This window comes from Haliaeetus leucocephalus, unplaced genomic scaffold (genome assembly GCF_000737465.1).
Source record: "Haliaeetus leucocephalus isolate CR32 unplaced genomic scaffold, Haliaeetus_leucocephalus-4.0 Scaffold228, whole genome shotgun sequence".
NCBI classification, from domain to species: domain Eukaryota; kingdom Metazoa; phylum Chordata; class Aves; order Accipitriformes; family Accipitridae; genus Haliaeetus; species Haliaeetus leucocephalus.
In genome coordinates, this window is record NW_010972664.1 from 9,230,232 (window position 1) to 9,253,094 (window position 22,863).

The following is a 22,863-nucleotide window of genomic DNA, read 5'->3' on the forward strand; positions in this document are numbered from 1 at the left end:
AGACTTTAGCATGAAATACTACTCTTAGGTGCCATCTCCCCCATTTTCCTAGTCCAACCAAGAGCTCCACCAGAATTGAGACCTAGGGCCTTCGACCCCCTCAAGGTGGCCTCGGCTGTCTACCCTTCTTCTGGATCTAGGGTTACAGCCCTAACAGCACTAGCAGGGCTAAATAATTTCAGCACTGTTAGGTCTTCTCCTGTAAGCTGTGGTGACTGAAGTTATCAGAATAGCCTATTTAAAGCAGGTAGCCTTTCGTGTCAACACCAGGACAAAGAATGACTAAAGTCTGGCTTCTTAAGCTAAATGCGAAAACAATGATGAGAGAAGAGTCTATTGAAAACCTGGCCTAATTAGTTCTGGTATTCACATGATTGGTTTTTAATACAGTCTAGACACGCATCTTACTTTTAATACACGTGTCCTTAGGACACGTCAGCTTCTGCAGCAATTTTTAAAATCTTACTCTCTGTTAGCCCTTCAGCCTTTTTTACCCATTCGTAATTCTTTCTCCCAGTTCTCCTGCTTTCTACCACTCTTGCTATCACCCATCACCATCAAACCAAACTACAGAACTCAACAGGACAGGTAGTAAAATAAAATAATAATAAGGAAATTAATGATTATTGTCCTGTAAAAACCAAAATAGAAAATGAGGTAATCTGAAGCTGTTGGGTGTCTTCCTATGGCATCTGACAAAATAGTCCCTGCTTGGATTAATAATTTTTTATCACCTAGCAAATCACACAAACAAAAGAAACACACCCTTAATGTAATACTGTGAACATTCCCATTACAAAGAGCTTTGCTTAAGGAGAGTCCGCAAGGTATCCAGTTATTCCCTGCCTAACCATCTTGCAGACAGTGATTATAAACTGCTGTTTCAAATCTCTTGTCACCTTGCAAAACAGTGGTTTACAAGATTACTCCAGAATGGAAACATCAGCAACTCTTCTCAGCTCTTGTTTTTGGGAAAGTAACATTTAGCACCCTCTTTGGGCTTCTAGAAACAGAAAAAACCCTCCAATTCCATAAGATCAATATATGCAGAGAACTGACTTGGCTAAACAGACTATGCTGCAGGAGCTGCAGTGAACCTGCTTGTGCAGGCAGATTTTGCTAGGCAAGTCAACATGAGTCTAGGCTTAGTGGAATTCTGACTCCCCATTACTTCAGATAGGTCTTCATTTTATAGTTGCATGATCTGTTCCTTTGGGATCTTTTTTCCCCTTCCTAAATTTCTTCAAATTAAACACACATGGATACATCTAATGCATATCCACAGTAAGTCAAGCCACAAGCTAACCACAAAGCTAACAAAATCTTTGCTTTTTGTGGAGGCTTGAAGCCAAATCAGAGCACAAAGCTACTGGCAGACTGTTTCTCAGCAAACTAACATCTGCCAGTAAAAAATAAAAATAATATTAAATGTACCTCCTACAGTTTCTTTAGTAAACATCTGTTATCCTTTTCTTGGCAAGCCATTTTGTTCTCAAATATTTAGCCAATTTTCAAATCTGCTAACTCAAGGCATCTGAGCAGCCATTAAACAAGCACCATAAAAAGCCACTTGAAGAATCAGAACACAAACCAGACAGCCTGGACACAGAGCCAGTACGACCAAACTATGCAGGAGAAAAGCCACTGAGCTACCCAGCCTATGATAAAGAGCATGACAGTAAAACATGTGATCCTGCAGATCACATACACATGAGCTACCTGAAAAAGAAACAGCTATTTGTCAATTAAAAACAATGCCTATATTGTTTACAATAAATAAATAAATAAATAAGGTAGCACTTTGGCAAACTACCTTCTAAAAGTAGTTCCACAGCAGCTGAAGTACAACCTAAAAAAGATGGATGCTTTCATGAATCAAAGTTGAGAGGACAAAACCCGGCTTAGTGAGTTCCACACCCACACTAGCTCCGTACAGCCCTATGGACTAACAGCAAAAGTCCTCTCAACCAACCACCCTGTTTAATTTACACGAGAAAGTGTCGATTACTTAACTACTGTACTGTAACAAAGCTCTCCGTGTTCCATACGAATGAACCACATACTGGAAGAAGAACAATGCTCGAACCTACTTAGCTGTATTACAAAGATTTTTATCAAGCATGATGAAGCTAACCACAGTCTTTCCTATCCACAAGTTTTCTTTGATACCCAAGACACACCCAGCTTCCCTTGGCTTCACACCATAGTTCCACATGTTATTGTGGAATTTCTTTAATTATTTAGCTGCCTTCCACATTAGTGATCAATATTCATATTCCATATTGGTCAAATGCTTTTAATTTTTTTAACTCAAATAAATGTGAACTTCATTATTCATGCCCTCAGCCAGCCTCTTTTGAATTTATTTATTGTTAAGTCTTTAAGAGAATGAAAAAGTATTTCCAATTATGACATTATCCCCCTTGTATTGATGACAAAAAGGTTATCAATTTTAAAATGACCTCTGTACCAGCAGAGAACAGAGAAACACCATTTTTTCTGGAAAACTTTCATGTTTTGATACAAATGATAATTCACTTGCAGTAAAGGGCCATTGCCCTGTGAATAACGGGAATGTTATGCTAAACAACAAGAGCACTAAGTCTTCTTAAATCACAAGATCTGGTAAATATATTCCTCATTCACTGAATAACAATGGGTGTATTATATTTAGTTTTAGGCATTTGATTCCTATCTTTGCAACAAAACGCCTTTGAAACTCCTAGCTGTACACAGAGCCAGATGCTGTAGGTGTACCACTTGTCCACATGGAAACCCTACAGATGGCACAAAGCCGTAGAGGCAGCGACAGTAATTTTTGGAGGCTACGCTGTACAAATGGGATTGGACACGCACCTACTAACTTCTGAAACAGAAGCCCTACAGACACAGTAGATAAGCTTAAGCTTAAGATAAACACTTTGAAAAATACGAATTGATCTCATTTAATTTCAATTAACCAGACAGGTAAACATCTAAAAGCAGGGGAGTCACTGTGTCAGGTAAAGGTGGTGGCAAAGAAAGATAATCCATCTGCTCACTACCTTCAAGAAGAAAGGGAAATTTAGCACAGCAAAAGCCCTGGAATTTATCTTGAAGGTGAAAAATGTGATTCATAGCAAATTTGAATAAAATGAGAAACATAGCATGCACACATTGTCCATTGCTAGTAATACACCACTACTGCGAACAGAAATTAATTATGTATGTGAGTATATTATTAACAAAGTCTATACCTTTGTTACATGTTTGATTGAACCAACTGTGAGGTTTCTTTGATGATGTTTCATGCCCGGGAGATCCCAAAGATGATCCAGCACAGCCTCTCCTTCTTCTAGTACATACTTCCGACCCTGGAACTTTGGTTTCTCATAAAAAATCCAACTGTAAAAATAGTATAATGAACTGAGTTGTTGCTGTTAGGTAAGACTGTATTTATACAGCACATCTGCTGGAAAGTTCAATAATGAGCTCTTCTTATCAAGCCAACCATCACACCTTTCTTATGCTGTCCCTCAGTAGTCACATTCACTGTAGATAAATATGGGGCTTGTACTACTGTGCTTTAAAAGTAAAATACACAGTTCTCCTCCAGGATGTAGATTAACATAATTTAAAATATTAATTGTATAAAAATACAGCTCAAACACAATGTAAATAAAAAGCCTTATTTTACCAGAACAAATACATTAGACATATCAGAACATGTCCTGTTCAGGCAGATACTATGCAAGATATAAAACATATACATACTAATAATGGCATTTCTTAGTATTTCTTAGGACGTGAAAGAAATGTATGAAAAAACAAACAAGGCTGCCTCAAAACTGCATAAATGTGACATGCATTGTTACTATGGCTGACAGAAACAACTACTGTAAGCGCCACCAATTAAATTCCAATGCAACAACTGACATGGTCCCAGTCCCAGCCCCAGCTTCCCAAAGCAAACTGAGAAACACTTGGAAAATCTACCTTAAAAGCATTTGTATAATCCTTCTGTATCCACATTCCTCTAAATGCTACATTACAAACAGCAGCTGAGATTGTTCACTTTATGGTCCTTTTGCAACAGATACTGTATAATGAAACTGAACTGTAAAAAAACCCCCATTTTCTTTGGCATACACATGCTTCTAGTGATGATTATGGCTGTACTGTTTCAGCAGTTCAGGCAAGAAGTCTAAATGTACTTGCGGTTCTATTAGAAACTTTCTGTTTGAAGCTAGATCCCAGGAGAAACAATGTGGTTTTTTTTGTACTGCAGCATTTGAAGCCCTGTTTAATGCTTTTTTCATTGGTATCAGTCTAATTATAAAGAAAGAAAAAGACACTCTTGCAGATCAGATGTGTGTCATAAATAAAAGAAATGAAAATACAAGAGAAACACATACACAGTCTTTTGGACAGACTCTATTTAAATATGACCTGGATTTCTTACCATCCTCTAATTATCCTAAGTAATGCTCCAATGGGAAAGATCCAGGACGTGGTATTTAGCACATCCGAATGAACTTCTTGTTTACTTTTGTCACCATAAATATCATAAATAATAATCTGAAACAACATACAATGCATACGAATGAGGGCCCATTTCAACATACAATGCAGACAGTTATTTTTGCTTGGAATAAAACCTATTTCACTTTGTGCCCACTCAACTGATATGCTACACATTTTCTTCTTTTATGAAACACTCTACTGAACTAAAACTGGAATTGCTTACAGAAATACAGTAAAATTACTGGTGGCAGGATTTTTATAAATACAATCTCATTATTAGCATGTGCAAGCATGTGCACCATTAAAATAGAGAAAACTAGACTAACAATTTCTGGTGCTTTCCATTCAAAAGTTTTGGTATAATAAATTATTCCATTTATCATATTGATCTATGTGACAAGTTCTGCTTACCCTTCCCGGCCTTGGATTGTATTTGAGACTTGCCCTGTCAATGAGGTTCTGAAATTGAAAGGACATGGAAAACAACTATTAACATCTACAACAGTAGCACAAAGCATAGACAGATTATTCTGGGTCCACTATTCCTATAACTGTATGCAACTGTCACTAGGAGAAGCAACCAAGATTTGTTTCACTGTCATTCAGAGTTAGTGTAAACAGTTTAACAGAATCAAACAATCAGCTGAAACAGCAAGTGAAGGAAAGGAAAGGAAGAACCATTATGGAAGTTACAACTTCTGGAAATATATTACCTTTTCCCAGCAAACAATCAACTGCATGTCTTAACAGTGGCAAAACCAAAAGAGACCTCTAACACAGACTGAAATATTGCCAACTTCATGGAAATACTTTCTTCTTCAGTTATGCATTTGGTCCATGTGGCATTTTCAATTTCTAAATATTGGGAGAACTGTTTCCATAGCCTCACCTGCCATTGCCTTAAATAAACTAAAAAAGAAATGCTAGTCTACGCAAGCAGCTATACTACTTACTTGCTAACTGAGCTACAACTTGTAGAAGACTCTGTAATGAAACAATCAAATAGCCCAGTAAGCAGATATTTCTATTTTTTGGACAATACAGCTCTACTAACCTCAGAAGTGGAAGAAATGAAAGAACAATTTTCATACAAAAGGCAATTCCATCATCTTCAGGTTGTAATGTCCTTAACATGGACAAGTCTGTGTTTTGCTATTATACAGACTTGCTATTAGAAATATTTTCCTATTACATTTTCTCTTCACATCTTCTCTTTAACAATTAAGTCACTTTCATCTGTGTGCTGAACCAAGAATACTATGTTTTAAAAATTATTTTGACAAGGCTTTTTTTCTTTTTTTAAACTATGGTCTTAAACAGCCTAATTACTTTTGTTTATGGTAAAAGAATTAACCTTTAAAAGGGAGGAGGGAGAATAGGGAGACAGCAATTTTGAATCTGGGCTAATCACTTTGATTATTATTATTATTACGTGACATGACATCTTACCGTTGACAGTTCTCCCAGTTTTGGCATGGTGTTGTCTTGAGACCAATGAATCTTTGGCTGCAACATATCCTGGAGAATGCTTCCAAACCTGGTCCCCTTCTCAGAGGAGCAATTGTTGGCAGATTTCAAATACTGGTAGTACACACTTGTAGGAGGACACTTTAGAGCTGCATCAGCTTTCTGTGAAACTGGCTTAAAAGGTGTTTGACTGGGAGAAGCCGCATTTGGAAACAGTTCTGGTTGCTCCTTAGAGTCAAGTTGTTCTTCTGAAAGAAAAAGTGATTGTTCAGGAAACAAAGATCTATTCTGGTCATTTGACTGAAGTGTTGTTTTTACTTTCCCTCTCCATTGACTGGAAAGACAGTCACCTTCTCTCTCAACATCAAACATATTTTCTTCATATGATGATTCTTCCTCCTCCTCGTCCTCCACTCCCTCTTCCTCCTCCTCTTTACTGAGCTGAGTAGTAAACTGTAAGCGCTCAGAAACTGACTGCAGAAGGGAAAGCACAGAAGCATGGTCAGTGTTTTCTTTAGATATTCCACTAGGATGGCCTTCTGGCGACACGTCTGTGGAAAGCAAGTCTTCTTGGGAGCTGTCATCTTCATATATTGGAGACAAAGAGAAAGGATATACTCTATAGCGCTTGGCCTCCACACTCAGAAATGACTCCGAGCTACGGCTATCTGTTGCTTCATTCAACTTGTTATCCTTCCCATAAAGACATGCTAACTCATGGTTATTCTTTGCTCTTTCACACATGAGATGATCTATATTATCTGAAGGCAAATCAGAAGAAGAAAGCGAACCAGTCTGTGTATTGTCAGTTGAGACAGATTTGTTCTCAGTTTGAAGGGTACCTTCATAAATGATAGTAAAAGAATTGTTCTCCCATTGTTCAATTAGTGGGGAAAAGGCTACAAGATCTGTCGATTCCTTCATGTCATCGCTGCAGCCCAGACCATTTCCTTCAAGCTGATCATTTCTCTTCATGTCTCGATCCTTCATTTGTACCTTTTTCAGATTATCATTATTTTTGGCAAAGACTGTGTTGAAGCAGTTTTCCCCTTCACTGTCCTTTCCCATAACAGAAAATTCATGTACAATGAACTGTGTGTTTAATCCAGTATTAACCTCTACTATTTCACTTAACCCTTCTGCTAGTTCCTCCTTACTCTCCACTGCCTTTGAATCTTCTAAGGTTGCTTTTACTTGTGCAGGTACTTCTGCAGCCTCTCTTCTGCAGTGTGCACATGGACTGTCCTCTGCACTGCTTTCCAGAGATTCCTGAGGACTGCTTTTGTCTTTGGATTCACTCTGCATGCCGATACATTCTTCATCAGGCATAAAAGATGACAAGTTAATATTTACAGTTGGCAGCAACGTGCATTCTGGCATATTTGTATTATTGCATGAATGTTTTAACTGCAATGACAGAAGCATCTCTTCAGTCACAGTAGCATCTCTATGTATTAAATGTAAAGATCCATCAGATTTTCTACTAGTTGCTGATACTCCAGCTTTGCCACACATCTCTGTTGCAGCCTGATGTTCACACAGCTTTCTATCATGTCTCTCTTTTGCTGGTGTCCTAAGATCTGATTCTAGCCTTGCTGAACTACCAGTGGGTAGAAATCCATTTGTTTGACATGGAAATGCATTATTTGGTATCTTTTCACCTCTTTGGGGCCAATCTATGCCATTTTCCATACTATTTGGAAGCAAAGGAGGACCTGAGCAATCTATGCCATTTTCCATACTATTTGGAAGCAAAGGAGGACCTGAGCAATCTGCCTTTTCACAGTTTACCGTTACACTACAAGTTTCCTTATTCTCTGTTGGTTCCTGTGTTTTGGCAGGTAACTTCATATCAAAGTTTAAAATTTTTGGTGTTTCAGCCTTAGGTTTAGGCTCAACCTTTTCAGAAGGCCTTTTATTCTCACTGCCTTGCCACTGATTGGATGCCAGTTTTTGTTTAGCTGAGTTAATGACTTCATCAGCTGTTTCTTTTGCTTTTAGTGTTAGTGCACTATGTAGGTCAATTTTCTCAGGGATGTAAGATAGCATCTTTTCATCTTGATTATTTGTATCCACTGTTTCATTTCCTGCAAATGAAGATGAGCCTCCTCCACTGCTCTCATTAAAATGTTTTAATGACTGCACAGCTGACTGGATTTCTTCTGCTTCCAGCTGCACAGTTGCAGCTTTCTGATCATTTAGAATATCCATATTTATGAAACTATCCTTACTCCCACAAAACTGGCAGACACCAATGGCTTGTTTTGCTATTATTTCTTCTACAGCCAAGTGTAAAACTGAGTCCACTATTTCCTCAGCTTTTTTAAACACAGCACCATTGTGGAATTTAGCATGTTCTTGTCCCTTCGTATCGGTATCCTCCCATACTTCGTCAGAACAGAGCTCATTTGACTCTATTTGAGTAGGTGCACCAGCTGTTTGATCATCTGTCACAGAAGGGGCTTCTGAGATAGCAGAAGCATGGTTACCAAGAATCACATGTCCCACAGCATTTCTGCACACACTCTCAGTACAGGCTGACTTGGATGCTGTTTCCAAAGATTTCAAAGGACAGATGGGTGATGGCATTGCCTCTACCAAGACACTGCTGTCAGCCTGTTGTGTGGATGAGGCCTCCTCTGCCCCGTCACTAGCTCTGTGACTGGAAGAATTACTGTTCCCCTGAGCAACGCTCAACATTTCCAAGGCAGAAATGGAATGGTTGGAGGCTTCTCTGGATCCCAGAGTAGGTGAAGTGGGCTTGGGGATGCAAACACCCCCCACATCTACTCCAGCAGCAGAGTCATCAAGCGTAGCTGGAGTAAGCTCAGGTTCCAGAGAACCGGCTGGGCACAAAGCTCTCGGGTCTCCTGAGCAAAGTGGCACCTTGGTCATTCTGTCCTCAGGGATTATTCTCCTAGACTCAGCAGCTGGAAAAATAAAGCTGTCCTGTTCAGAAGCAGCAGACCATCTAGCAGTCTGGCCATTTTCAGAGTTAGTGGCAGGAAAAAGCATTTTTCCTTGGTTGTCAGATGAAGAATCATGTACTGTAGGTGACAGCCTAGGCATATTACTGTTTTCCTTCTTGGAAGAAAAATTAATACACCCATCTTCAGAAACAGGTGGAGATTCAGAAATTACGTCTACGTCTTTTTCACTGATGAAAGCAGAATGGTTGGTCAAAGCTCCTCCTCCATATCTCAAGGCAGAATGAGAAACCTCCAGATTTTTTTCTTGCGACTTAGAAATATAAGAGGAAAGTTCAAAGACGCAATCTTTACACTCAGAAGGAAAAAAAGCAACCTCAGTCATGCCAGTCTTGTCAATTTTAGAAGCAGGAGTATGATTGTCTGTCCTGTCAATGGTGATTAAAGGGCAAGGCGCAGGCTTTGCTGCGTTATTTTCTGTGAGTATAGCTAATGCCTTGGCAGGAAAGTCTTGAACAGCTTCAAGGGAAACAGGACCACAGTTGTGGACAGAAATAGAGTTTTCTGAGAGGCTCATCTCTACAGGCTCAAAGGATTTGTTCTTCTCATATTCAAGATCAGGATGAGAAAGTGTCTCTCTCTCATCTTTTAAACTGACTTCTCTTTTCCCTATATTTTTGGACTTGCAACTAGGATGAAGGGAAGCTGAGGAACAGCCTCCAGTTTCAAAAGACGACTCATTAGTTACAGAGAGAGGTACTGTCAGCTTATCCAAGTTAGATTTCACACTTTCACATCCATGTATGCACGACGATACATTGGCAAAGTTTTCCACTGCAACCTCAGATAAAACCTTCATTGTTTCCACAGCCTTAGCTTCTGGACAAGGTAAACCAGTCTGCTGTGTGGCAGCATCCTTAGAATTCTCCACATGGATTAATTGGTGATCATTTTGTACTTGCACTGGTTTCCCTAACTCACTCAGTTCTTCATTACAAGTCCCCCTGTCCATGACAACATCTTCATCATTTTTAATAGATGACACTGAAGTACTTAGATTACCTGTGGCTATGCATTTTTCTCTTTTGGACTCCATGTTAAGTAGAGTGGGTATTTGTTCATTAAAAGGTAAAAGAACAGTAGCAAGAAAGTTCTGTGGATTTTGCTCTTTTTCTACAGCTGCCACAATTTTCTGTGTATCACTTTTTCTTGGATCACGATTTTTATCTGCACCACCTATATGCTGATCTGCTTGCTGCTGAAATGTAGTGGTACTGGAACAAAGCATCTGGACATCCAGTGTTAGCTCTGAGTGACTATCCATTTGACGATTACAGCAAAATTCTCCCTTACTCACCTGTAATTTTCCATTAACTGTCTTACTTTTTGATTTGGGTGAATGTAAACAATCATCCTGTGTTTCTTTTGTGGACTCCTTATTAGCTATTTTACTACAATCATTTTCTTTATCGAAGTTAGACGTGGCATTTTTGTCTGCTTGAAACAGAGCTTCTGCTTCTCCCAGCAGTCCATCTTCTCTTCCAACCAAGTTGTCTGCAGAACTCATTTTAAGGGAACTGGTAATCTGGGAAGTGGAATTGGTTAGGAACTCACTGTTTCTACTACTAGATGACAATAATGAATCTAGTGAATATGTCCTTTTAACTTTTGTTGCAGCTAAAGCAGGCATATGTCTTAAGTCTATCTCATGAGATGATTCAGTAGATGAAGTTGTGGCCTTTGCAGTTATTTCATGTTTACTGCTACCCAAGCAATGCTGAGCTTTACCAGACTTTTTCCTTCCCATTTTAACTGCAGAAGACTTTACTATGGCATCATCTTTGTGATCTTTACCCTCATCATCTCCATTTTCTTTCATCAAGTGTCCTGATTTTGGAGAGACAGTTGTTTGAATTTCTCCATTTTCTTTGACCACTGAAGCATTTCTGTTCTCAGTACTTTCTTCTCCTCTTTCATTCATTTCTGACTGATTCTTCAGTAGCTGCCTAATCCTTGCAGAACCTCGATATGTTGCATAAGTGACTGCAGGTGCTTCTGGCTTCCGTTGCATTTGCCTGTAAAAAGGATCATCATTATCAGCACAAGACTATCTAAATAGCTAGTGTGGTAATAAAGGTTAACACAAACTGTAGATGATGTACAATACTGTTTTCCTCCACAGGTTAGCACACGCTGTAGATTGCATGCAACGCCCTTTTCCTCCTTTTTCTGCTCTTCCTAAATATGGGTTTGCGTGACTAATGATACCTACACTACCTTTTACTAAAAAAGCAAACTTAAACTATAAGCAAAAAGTAGATTTTGCTGTGAACAACTTCCATCATTTCCTTTCTACTAGACAATGGCATTACTATTTACAAATGCCACCATACAAATCAACATTTGCAGTGACAGAAATAAACATACTGTTGTGAAGATGTTATATCCTACTAAAGCAGGCCTACAGTTTAAAACTGAAAAAAAAAAAAATTACTGTACTAATGTTCATTAAAGTACTGAATTGAAATTTAAATTTTTACTCAAACTCTCAACATATTGGTATGGAACAGGAGAAGCAAAACATGTGGAGAAAAGAAAGTATACAACAGGGGATGCTTTCTGAACCACAGGGTAGTAATGAAAGAGAATGAACAGAGATCAGGTAAGAATGAAGACTGCTTGAATGCTGGAAGAAATATCAAAATGAGAAGACTAGAAATGTGACATGGAATTGGTAGATCTAGCCACTCATTAGTCTTAAATTTAGTAGCAAAAAAAGTGAATGCAAAAACTAACAAATGAAAGAATCACCATGGAAAAACTGTGATCCTGATCCTTCACTGCTCTTTCTGATAATACTAAGGATAAATTTGGACCCTGTCACTTTCAATTCTCTGAAGAAGCAGTTTTTCTTCTTTCTTAAAACAAACAGACATCACAAATACTCACCTTTCTTTCTAATGCTTCTCCCCTTCCCCCCCATTTTTTTGTCGTTAAAGAATTCTTGCAAAAATCAGGCAGTGACAATATGAATGTGACTGTCAGCTTTTCCATTCTTCACCTTAGGACAAAGCAGATGCTCAAGACTGTGCTTAAACTCCATTCTGCCTCAGCCTCCATCTAAACTAAGAATAAACCCCTTCAAACTCTTATCCAGTCTGATCCTATATCTGCTAACCCAGTGGCTAGAAGTGGCTATTCACCTGTCTGGGAAATTGTCATACTCCTTTCAGAAGAGTCTCGGGGGCGGGGGGAAGGTGTTAGCTCAGATTTTGATTTCTAATATAAAAGCATTGCAATAGGTAAAAAAATAACTTAATAACATTTTAAAAAGCTCTTTGCAGCTTACCATTAGTTCACAAGTGAGAAATAGAACACCAATTTACTAAGGAAAACAAAACAGCAAAATAATTTTGTTTATTTGAGTATCATTGAGTAACTGTAACTTCAAATATTGTCTGTCTGGATTCTGAGTATGTAGTCTAACGACAGGTATAGAAGAATATAAAAATGGAGTGGATTTACCAATCTAAAATAGAATCTCTTCTCTGTCAAGGTTTTAGAGGCCTAGATTCTTACTTCAATATTAATTTTCTTTTGAAGAGGGAACTTAATAATATTTAAAATCACAAGTAAACTCCCTCCTTGTGCAGTATTTGGACATGCAAAGAGTACAAGTGAACTAAAAGTGAAATTATTCATATCCATATACATTAAAACAGTGTCATAAACAGTCATTTATATGCATGCTTTGTATCACCAGGTGTATTTAGGCTAATGCCAAAATACATGAATACGGGAATTTAGACACTGTGAGAACTTGAAAATGAAGTTTGTACTGGGATTAAATTCATTGTAACCTCTGATGAAGGCTACAGCAGAATCTCAGCAGAGTGTTTATTAGCCGGGTATATTAAGTTATAGAGGAAACAGGAAAGTCATGTATAAATAGCATGTCTCCCAAACGTTTGCAAAGTTAGATGCCTACATTTAGTCTTCTATACCACTAGTTTCATTTTCAGAGATACCAACAGTGGTAGCTGCTAAACACACAAACCATTTGCTAAAGTTGCTGTCTTCAGCATTCACACCTCTTCAAAGAGACATACACATTTCTCTAAGAGAGAAAACAAAACACAGTTGGAAAAAGGGTAGTAGAGAAAAAAATTATTAATTTTTGTTTTGCTTAAAAAAAGATAATTACATTATTTTCCATTTCCTCACAGAAAACTTTCTTCTACATTAGAAAACATTTTCCAAAGCTCCAGAGGTCTTAAAAATCTCAGGGGAAGGATCTGTTGAGTTCTATAGTACACTGTATTTACTCAGAATCAGTCATACCCATAATAAAATTAAGTTTTAAGAACGTAAGACCTGATCACACTCTTATTCAAAACTATCCTTACTGAGTAACCTCTCCTATTTCAGTTCATTCAGAATGGGGTCAAAATACTTTAAATAATCACTATTAAGCTTCTACAAAATCCACCAGCTCTCCCATACTTTGGCCAACCTCAAAAATAAAAGTTGGTCTACAGCCATCCTGAATCCAGATAAAATTTTGTTCAAGAAAACAAACAGAACACAGATTGGCACCAATTCTCCAAACAAGTTTTATGGATTCTTGAAAAGGAAAACTGTAATGATACATGTTTAAAGTGAGCACATCAATTGTATTGCAAGGTACCAAACACTCATGTCCACCAAACCCAAGGCATTATTTTTAATAAATGTCTCTATGACAATTAACTTTTACTGAGTGTCTTTCATTTCATGGTCAATTTTTGTCTGATATGGAGTGGGAAGAATTCGGAATTTATCTATAAATATGTGGTGAGAACTAGTGCTCTGACACAAACCTGGAAAATGTCCTTCTGTTTGTCTCCTAAACCCAACTTTGCCTTCAAATTTCTCTGCTGAACTCAGCAATTCTTAAACCCAAAGCATCCAGAAATGGCACGAATAGGTTAATTTTACAAGAAGATTGCCTACACAGGGATGACAACAAGAATGCAGCATGATGGGCTACTATATCTACATTGATCTGAGCCACAGATCCCAACAAATAGTTGTACCATTTATTACACATAGTCAGGCACAACAAACGTACTCAGAAGTTTCTTTTTGCTTATGTGGCACCCTTTATTATTTGTCCCAATTCTTTTTGCTCTCTGTTTGTCTTCTGAGAGAATTTTACGCTCTGATTGATCAATCTGAAGTCTGAGCAAGGCTCAAAGCAACCTGCCCTATGGTGTTCTGTGCACAAATCCAATCCTGACTAGCACTGGCTATAGCACTGCTTGAGCGGTGGATCCTCATCATGTAGTTGGCCTCTGCCAGTGTCTCCTAACACACAGTTCTGCTTTCCTGCAGGCTTGTCGCTACCAAGAGTTTCTGCAGTGGATGCTATTTTAAAAGAGAACCAACGTCTCCTCTACAGACATAGCAACTTCAGGACCTCTGACCTTTGATAAAAAATTTGCTGCTCAGCATATTATAAAAATGTTGCCAGCAGACCTTTTAGTCCTAATGCATTTACTTTTACGAGCACACAGAAGCGTGTTCAATCTGAACGCTCACATGCAACAAGACATTTAAAAAATGAAAACCCATGTTCCTATGCAGCAGCAGCAAGTCAACTATAAGTCTTAGGAAACACATTTAGAAGCAGGCAGTGTCAGAGCAAATCTTTTGAAAGTGTCACTAGAGACTTGTTTCATAGACATTTAAAGTAACAATTCATTTCTGATCACCAATATGTCAGTTCAGAACATACCTTAAAAACTCTTTGCAAAATTTTTTTTTCTACTCTCATGAGGATATAGATGAAAGCCTGATTATACACAGAACCCAGTGTGTATTCTGTCACATATTTCAAATACTGGGAGATTCCTTCTTTCCCTTCTTCAGAGGAAGCTATTCAATTCCCTATAAAGCCTTAATTCAGTTTCACAAAAGACTGCTTGACAGCAACAAGAGAGGATGTCAACATGAGTTACATTAAATTTGTCAAAAGTAGGTGCTTGTAGAGATTTATTCTATTCTGAAACAGAAATAAAAAGTTCAAGGGGGGCTAACTCAAGGAGGAGAGGGGAACATCTTCTGACATCTCATATGACAGACATCTTGTGTAACCTGCCCCAAAAGTGGCATTAGTTATAAAACAATCTTGTTGGTTTTGAAGCCCCGAAGCAGGAGGAAACCTACTACCTTGAATACCTCATCTCACTACATCCATAAAGACTACACTGTTTGCACCTTTTTCAAGTGTATGTCATCAAGATGGTGACCCCTCCAATCTTCATATTTGTACCATACCATAACGCAGAAAGCAGAAAACCCTAGCCTATTTTCAAAAAGATGGAGGAAGATCATACAGCATGATACAGCACTACATGGGTACAGCATCTCAGATCCCCGGGCAGCACAGCTTCATTTGCACAGCATGGCATCCACACTAGAAAACCCTTACAACCAGCATCACTGCTTAGCTCCAGGCTCGCTAGCTAAGGCTCAGCAGTGCCGAAGCGCAAGCATATTGCTGTCCGGCCTGTTTCTGCAGCATGCAACACTTGGCTCTCCCAAGACATGCATTGGCCATTTTTACCTCATACCTCACTCTTCCAGATATTTTCTCCCCAGCCCAGCAGGCTCCTGCTTTGTCAAGCATACATGTGCATGTTTCCCTCAATCTCCTCTCACAGATCCCTCAGAAGTAGCTCCCAGAGCAGAGATCTGCAGGCTACAGGCTGAAAACCGCTGATCTAAATCAGTATGTCTCCTGTGGATCCTGTCTACTCCTCCCGACTATTTTAAAATTATGCTATTATTTATTTTAATTTTTTTCCACTTAGCTTTTATTCTACTGCATACTTAACTGACAACTTTTTCATTTTTATAAAATTATGTTAAGGTCCTTTGTCTGGAAACAACTGTTTTAAAGTCACTTTGAAAAACCTTCTGGTGGAATCCAACTTACTCAGCCAGCTGGTTTCTACACTCATGTCAGATCTTCATGAATGGAAAAAATAAAAGCCTTATTGAAAGAGAGACACTGCGGGCTAACTGAAAAGTTGCCATATACAACTTAGATGAAAGAAAATTATTTTTTAGCCAGAGGGGATAGCTTCATGATTTAAATCTGAAGTTTGAAATACTTAGTGTCCTGGGACTTTACAATGTGTATTTCAAAAGGTCAAAAGTTTGGTTGAACAAAGTGATTTGCACGCAGTTGATTCTGCAGGAAATTTCAAAGCTAATGTTCCGTAAGGACAATTAAGAGTCAATGACAATCTTCGTAAAAGCAAATATAGTCTCTGTGACCTTGAAAGGAATGGTTTTCCTTCCCTTTGCCCTTCATGGTGCTGCTTCTCGATTATCTTCCACATCTGGGAAAGCAACCCTACTCTTTGAGTCTGAAGGAAGAAAGCACAGATCAAGGCTGACTCAAAACACCAGCAGCTGCAAGACCAAGACAAGCACAAAGGGCCTGGGATCACTCCCCGCTCGTTGCTGCCATTTTTCCTCAGTACCCAGCAACAGCCGACCTTTCTGCCCCAAACCTGTGAGAAGTATCCATGCACACCTACCTGCCACCCTCACCCCCCCGCACACCAGGTAGTTCGGCCAGCTACCCCTCCCTTCCCCTCTGTCACACTCAGATATTCAGGTGCTCAAATGCCTGTGACCTGCCTCCTCTAAGGAGCAGGGACAAGCATGGCCTGTGCTGCCCCACGCTGATGTGCAAGGAGGGGTTATACGATACTGCAAATCCCAACGGAGAGCGAATTGCATTCGGAAGCTGGACCACACAAAGTTACCTTGTGAGAGATGGCCTTGCCTTCAGGCACAGAACTGCAATACAGGCTAGAAAGGACTGTGGGAGACCATCCAATTCAACCAAGCCGGGCCAACTCGATCAGGGTGCTCGGGGCCTCGTCCTACCACTCCTGAGCATCTCTAAGGATGGGCCTTCGGGACCGGAGCACTGTGCACATGCCCCAGGGTTTGACCACCCTCATGGTGAAAACACATTTCCCAGTATCCCGTGTTCCTGTTGCCTCTCGTCCCAACAGTGCATGTCTCTGAGAGGAGTCTGCCTCCATCTCCTCTACTAAGGCCTCCATGAGAGAGCTGAGGACAGCAGTAAGGTATCCATCCCCTTAGCCTTCTCTTAAGGCTGCAGAAAGCCACTCCACTTGCCCTCTCCTCATACATAACGAAGAATTAAAGCTAGGACATCCCTCTACTCTCAAGCAAGAGTGTAGCTTCAGATGCATTAAGGAAACTAAAGGGTTTGACTTTGGGATGCCAGAAACAGAGATTATTCATCCCTTTCACGTACATTGATGCTAAGGGGAATTAGGCAGATGTATCAGCAGGACCTGCCTCTGAGCATTATTACACAGCTGCTGCATATGCTCTGAAAAGGCAACCAGAGGTGACTATGTGTTCTAGCAGCCCACCTGCCTACTTAAAGACAAGAACCCAGTGATACCGTCTCTCTGATGCTACTTGCCACCCCAACAGCAGTAAAGATGAAGGTCTATGGATTAAGCCCTTATTGACAAGTAAATGCCTTAGGAGGCCTGAACAATTTCATTGCAGGTAGCTCCTTAACTTCAAAATCACACTGTAAAATGCTGTTTCTAAGAAACAGTCTCTATTAATTGAATACACTACACAGTTGAAAAACCCTATTAAAAAAAGTTCAGTGGAAAAAACAACCCAGTGAATTAATTTTCATCTTAATTAATTTAGTTCAATTTTGCATCTGTTATGAATTACTCTTAAACTAAGAAGCTTTCATCCTTCAGAAACACAGAAATCTTTGCTTTGGTGCCAACAAGAACCTTTCCTTTGGCCCATGTCCCAGCTCTGGGCAGGTACCCTTCTCTGGCAGGCAGGCCTGGGCCTGCATTTCTCCTACAGCGGAGCCCTGAAATTCACCCACCCCGCTGTTGGAATGGGTCGCTAAGTCTCAGCACAGCACCTATCTTGATAAAGTCTCAGTTGACCCACATAGGCTTGGGCTCTTGTCAAAATTTAAAAGTCTGTAAGTACTGTTAAAGGTTAGCTCGTTCAAATCAAGGTATGCATAAGATGTGTCTGGAAGAAAACATTTCAGAAGAAAGAAGCCCTCTTCTTTAGTGACCTAACACAAAGTCCTTCCAAGGGAGTTTGGGTATATCACTGCTGGAAGCCTCCCTCCACAGTTCACCAAGAGAGTTATGGGCAAGATGATCCTGATCCTTTCCTGGGACAGGCTTCTAAATCAATTTTGGGCCATATCTGGCTGTCCTAGAAGGGTGGAGCTACCCACGTTGCTTATACCCCTCTCAAGCGGTAGCAGGTCACTCTCAGCAATGACTCCTCGTCCACCGGAGCACCAGCAACTGAACAACACTGCACTTCCATGGTCCGTTTATGAAGGCAGAAGCCAGAAAGCTATTGGAAGATTAATTACTACATCCCCCTCCTCCCTCCCCACTTCCCCATCCCAAGGTGCGTACCTCTGCCCCCTGCTGCTCCTTGTGCTGCTTCAAGTGTCTGTGTAGCAAATGCATCAGGGAATTAAGACCAAGAGTAACCGATCCAGGTCCAAACAACAGTGCTTGCAGGCATGCAGGGCACATGCTGGCAGGACCACCCAGGGTCCACAGCTGTCCTGGTGTTCCCCAGAGCCACCACCAATGCAACCTCTTACTACAAAGGGAAGCAGCTGTCTGTTCTGCCTCTGACAGGCTGTATATTAGCTGTATATTACTATATAACTATATGTATTTGTCTCTACAACAGGAATCTTTATGCAGGTATTATTATAATAGAAGTAATCAACACAGTGCTCTTGTTTTCCTCTTACTGTCATCACTCAACACATGCTTTCAAAGATGGATGAACACTGCCATGCTGTGTGTACACTTAAGGTTTTAAAAGTTCAGGTCCTGTATGTATAGTGGGTCCTGTGTAGGCAATTACAGAGAAAGACACAGGTCTAACCACAAGATGGATCTGATTTCAACAAGTGCAGCAGCAGCTTCCCCACTCTTCTACATTATTCCTCAGGAATTACCTGGCGAGACCATCGCTTAGAATTAAGTGATTTAATTTCCATTCATTTACTCTTGATTGTCTGCCAAAGGCATCTGTAGGGAAAGATGAATGCTGCTGCTACTGACTGAATCAAAACCACAATCCATCAGACAAATTAAAGGTTATGTTTCTGTATCACCACAAGCCTGCATCTGACCAGTAGCACAAAGGTGAATGACAAGCTCTGAAACACGTTAACCAGAATTATGTAGACCTGAAGGATTTTATCAGATGTATTTCTAACAGAACAAAATAAAAAGACAGGATTTTCAACAGTACTAAGATGGGAAATACTATGCAATTAGATGTATAGCAACAGGTTTATTAGACTTATAAACCAACAAACAAACCCAACAACATATAACATAGTAGAACCAACTGTAAACAGTCTGAGATTTGTCTCTCCTTAAGGCTACCTCCCTTTCTGAATGAAATAGCTTGCAATGCTCTCGCTAAACTATTATGAGGACTTGGCTCCTGGCAGGGTGCAAAGTGTAAAAGCATACAGTTTTGAGCATTTGCTTTTGAAATCACCGCCTCTCCTCTTCTATGTACAGTTAGAAAATCCTTGCAGTTGTGGGGTTGGGAGTTCTTTCTCACTTCCAAGTGCACAAGGTTCATAACAGAAGAGAGAAGTCAGGATCTTAAATATTTTGTCAAACTGGGGTATCAGCATCCTAACCACTGGTCAGGATTTTATAATCAAAACATTTAGAGTGGGTGCAACTTTGATTTTCATCTCATCAACCTTGTTCAGCAATGCAATAAGGCCTCTTGCTGAACTCCAGGACAAGCTGTCCAGTTTCAAAAGTACTATTGTTTTGCACGTCACTATATGCAACATCCACTTATTGTAACTGGATGTTACAAAAATAAAAAAATCTAGTAGAAGACAGGCAAATGGCAAGCAGTCAATAGAACACATATAGGTCATTACTCTTTTTTTTTTTTTTTCAGGGGTGGGGTGGGGCGGGGGAGGAAAATAAATTGTCAGAGTTCTGGTCTCAGTTACCTGTAGAGAGTAGTGCCTATTACCACGACTGGTATTCTTGAGAAGACGGCAGGTATGTACTGCAGGAAGTCCATTCTCAGGAGTCATAGAGAAACAGCCTCAATTTTGAAGCCAAAATTGAAGCTTGTTAAGTGAAAGGCAATATATGTATAAGTGAAAGAATTTTACATTATAGGAAGGAAAGATAATGGGGGCAAATCCATGTTTTATATTTGTCACCTACATTATGAAATCTTGATCTCACGTAGACTTTCAGCAGTGAGAAATTAGGTGAAGTGCACCCCCACTGTTCCATGGTTTTATTTTTAGGGATTATTTAATCAGTTAAAGGTTGGATTTTTAGCATCCTTAAGAAGGAGTGCAAAGGCTAAAACTAAACTGAACTTTTCACCCCTCTGCCACTGGGGACTATTCTACACAAAAGTTACCATCTTACCTAAGCAAGAGACTCTTCTATGCTTAGTAGCAAATACCTTTGCATTTTTCTTTTCCACTTATAGCAGAATAAGCATTACTTTAAAACTGTATTTTATATTTTACTGACCTCACCCCTTCATCATTAAGCTTTTATAGAATACTGCAAGCCCAATTCCTTGCTTCACTTCTCAATGACAAGGAAATCTTCAACAATCCCAGACAAATGGAAGACTAAGGGGTGCAATCACTGGAGACTTAGCCAACCCAACTCTCCTCACCCTTTTTCAGTGCTGCAATTATTTATTATGTTACTGTCCACAGTAATTGTTGTCTAGAGACTTTGCCAAATTTATCATGGTTTTGTCCTCTGTGCTCCTCCTTTACCACTTGCCATTGTCTGGATTAAAGGAGCAGAAGCCCTTAAGGTACAATTACCTCTGAGCCAACCAGCCAGTGTGATGGAGGAATAACGTGACCTACACGTTTTGTCCCTCAAAAACACATACTCCACAGACTGAGCTCATGAATTCCACTTTCCTTGGCTCAAGGCCTGGAAACTTGAGTCTTTACCAAGTCCCAGGCCTCCCACTGATGGCAAAATTAACCTCAATCTGCAGGTCAGAGCAGTCCGATTTCCTTGTATTTTGCAAAATATTGCTTTAAGGATATAAGGTTAATGAAGTTGTCTGGGTAAAGGCATCTGCGACCATTTGGTAGGTATTTTAGTTCTGAAAGGTTGTTTGGTTTTTGGTTTTTGTTTTTTTAAACAACTCTAATGGGGTTTATGCAATCTAACACCTGTCCTTCTTCCCCCTCCCATTGCAACCTCCTCCCTAGCCATAGATAACCTCTAATTTAATATTTAACAGTAGTTTAGAATTAACAAATTTAAATGTTCCTCATGACAAAGGAAATGGTTGTAAGATTAATAATGCAGTGGTCTTAAGGATTTGTAAAGCCCTCAGCTTCAATTTCCCTCTACATTAAATGCTAAAATTGCAGTTTAACATAACAATCAATGGAATCAATAGTACCTTTGAATTTATATAGATCACTAGCTGTCTAACCTGTCTTTTGGGACCAAATCTTCAAGAGATTAGAGAAGACCACATTCACACCATCGTTCCCTTCATGGTATCCACGGACCTTCCTGTTTCTTTGTGCTACATCTTGTCCCTCTCCACCATTGTTCATGTGCTTTTAGCACCCACTTCCAAATACTTCTTAGTACTTCCTACGAAACTATCTAGCCAACCGTCAGCAATCAAGAGCACTTTTACAGTTTACCTATGCTAAATGAATACCAGTTAGTTAATATTTAGTAAAGAAGCTAGCTAGTACTGAAGAGAAAAAAAACTGCTCTACATCCTTTAAACTTCTGTAAACTAAAAGAGAACAAACCTGACATAATCACTTTCATAACAGAAAAAAGATGTATCCTTGATTCAAACTTTTTAAGAGGTAAACAGTGCAAACCTCTGGTTCTGCACTGTCATTTCAATTTCTCTTTACTAATTGCTTCAGATACACAGTTCACATTGTGCAGTCAGGCAGAAAAAAACCTATGCAAAAGTTACACAGAGATTGTCTAACTCGTTTGTATCCTGACCCAAAAAGGGCAGAATGTACACTGTACTTTTGAGAATGAGTTTAAAAGGAAAATGACTGGTTAATGTTTGCCCAATTTTAGAACAGCTACAATGAAAAAACCACAGATTTCCTTCCATTTAAAAAAAGTCATTTTCCACAGAAAAACTTCATTGTTTATATAAACCAACTTACCCCTACCTCCAAACTAGCAACACACATTTTTATATGCTTGCCTGACCATGAGACAGGTAAACTATACTGAGAAAAATCTACACTGATTTGCATAGGTTATCTAACAATATAGGACAATGTTAAAATATGGTCAATTGAAAATGCCAACTGCAACTTTAATTTCAAGAAAACCAATGTAACTCAAAAATACTTGCACAGAGCAAGGAGGTCACTTCAGCGAGTTAATACCCACACCTTCCAAACTCTGTAAGCTTTTATTAATGCCAAACTTATTAATCCACATTGTTCTGAAGAAGAATTCGCAAGAAGCAAATGAAGACTGAGACCATCTGTCCTCATTTCGACTGGGATAGAGTTAATTTTCTTTCTGGTAGCTGGTATAGTGTTGTCTTGGGTTCACTATGAGAAGAATGTTGATAACACACTGACGCTTTCAGTTGTTGCTGAGCAGCGTTCATATCCAGTCAAGGATTTTTCAGCTTCTGATGCCCAGCCAGCAAGAAGGCTGGAGGGGCACAAGTAAGTTAGGAGGGGACACAGCCAGGACAGCTGACCCAAACTGGCCAAAGGCGTATTCCATACCATGTGATGTTATGCCCAGTATATGAACTGGAGGGAGTTGGCCCGGGGCGGGGGGGGGGGGGGGGGGCGCGGCCCGGGGAC

The 22,863-nt window shown here is 39.6% G+C and overlaps 1 protein-coding gene across 1 annotated transcript in view; it reads right to left on the reverse strand.

Moving 5' to 3' along the window:
* Positions 1-22,863, reverse strand: part of CRYBG3 (beta-gamma crystallin domain containing 3) — an 80,880-nt gene that overhangs the window by 42,221 nt on the left and 15,796 nt on the right. The window contains exons 3-8 of the mRNA XM_010567651.1: positions 7,734-10,972; positions 6,408-7,685; positions 5,953-6,347; positions 4,915-4,962; positions 4,442-4,557; positions 3,237-3,384 (exon numbers count right to left, since the gene is read on the reverse strand). Coding sequence (XP_010565953.1) covers positions 3,237-3,384; positions 4,442-4,557; positions 4,915-4,962; positions 5,953-6,347; positions 6,408-7,685; positions 7,734-10,972 — 5,224 coding nt within the window. The remainder of the gene's footprint in view (positions 1-3,236; positions 3,385-4,441; positions 4,558-4,914; positions 4,963-5,952; positions 6,348-6,407; positions 7,686-7,733; positions 10,973-22,863) is intronic.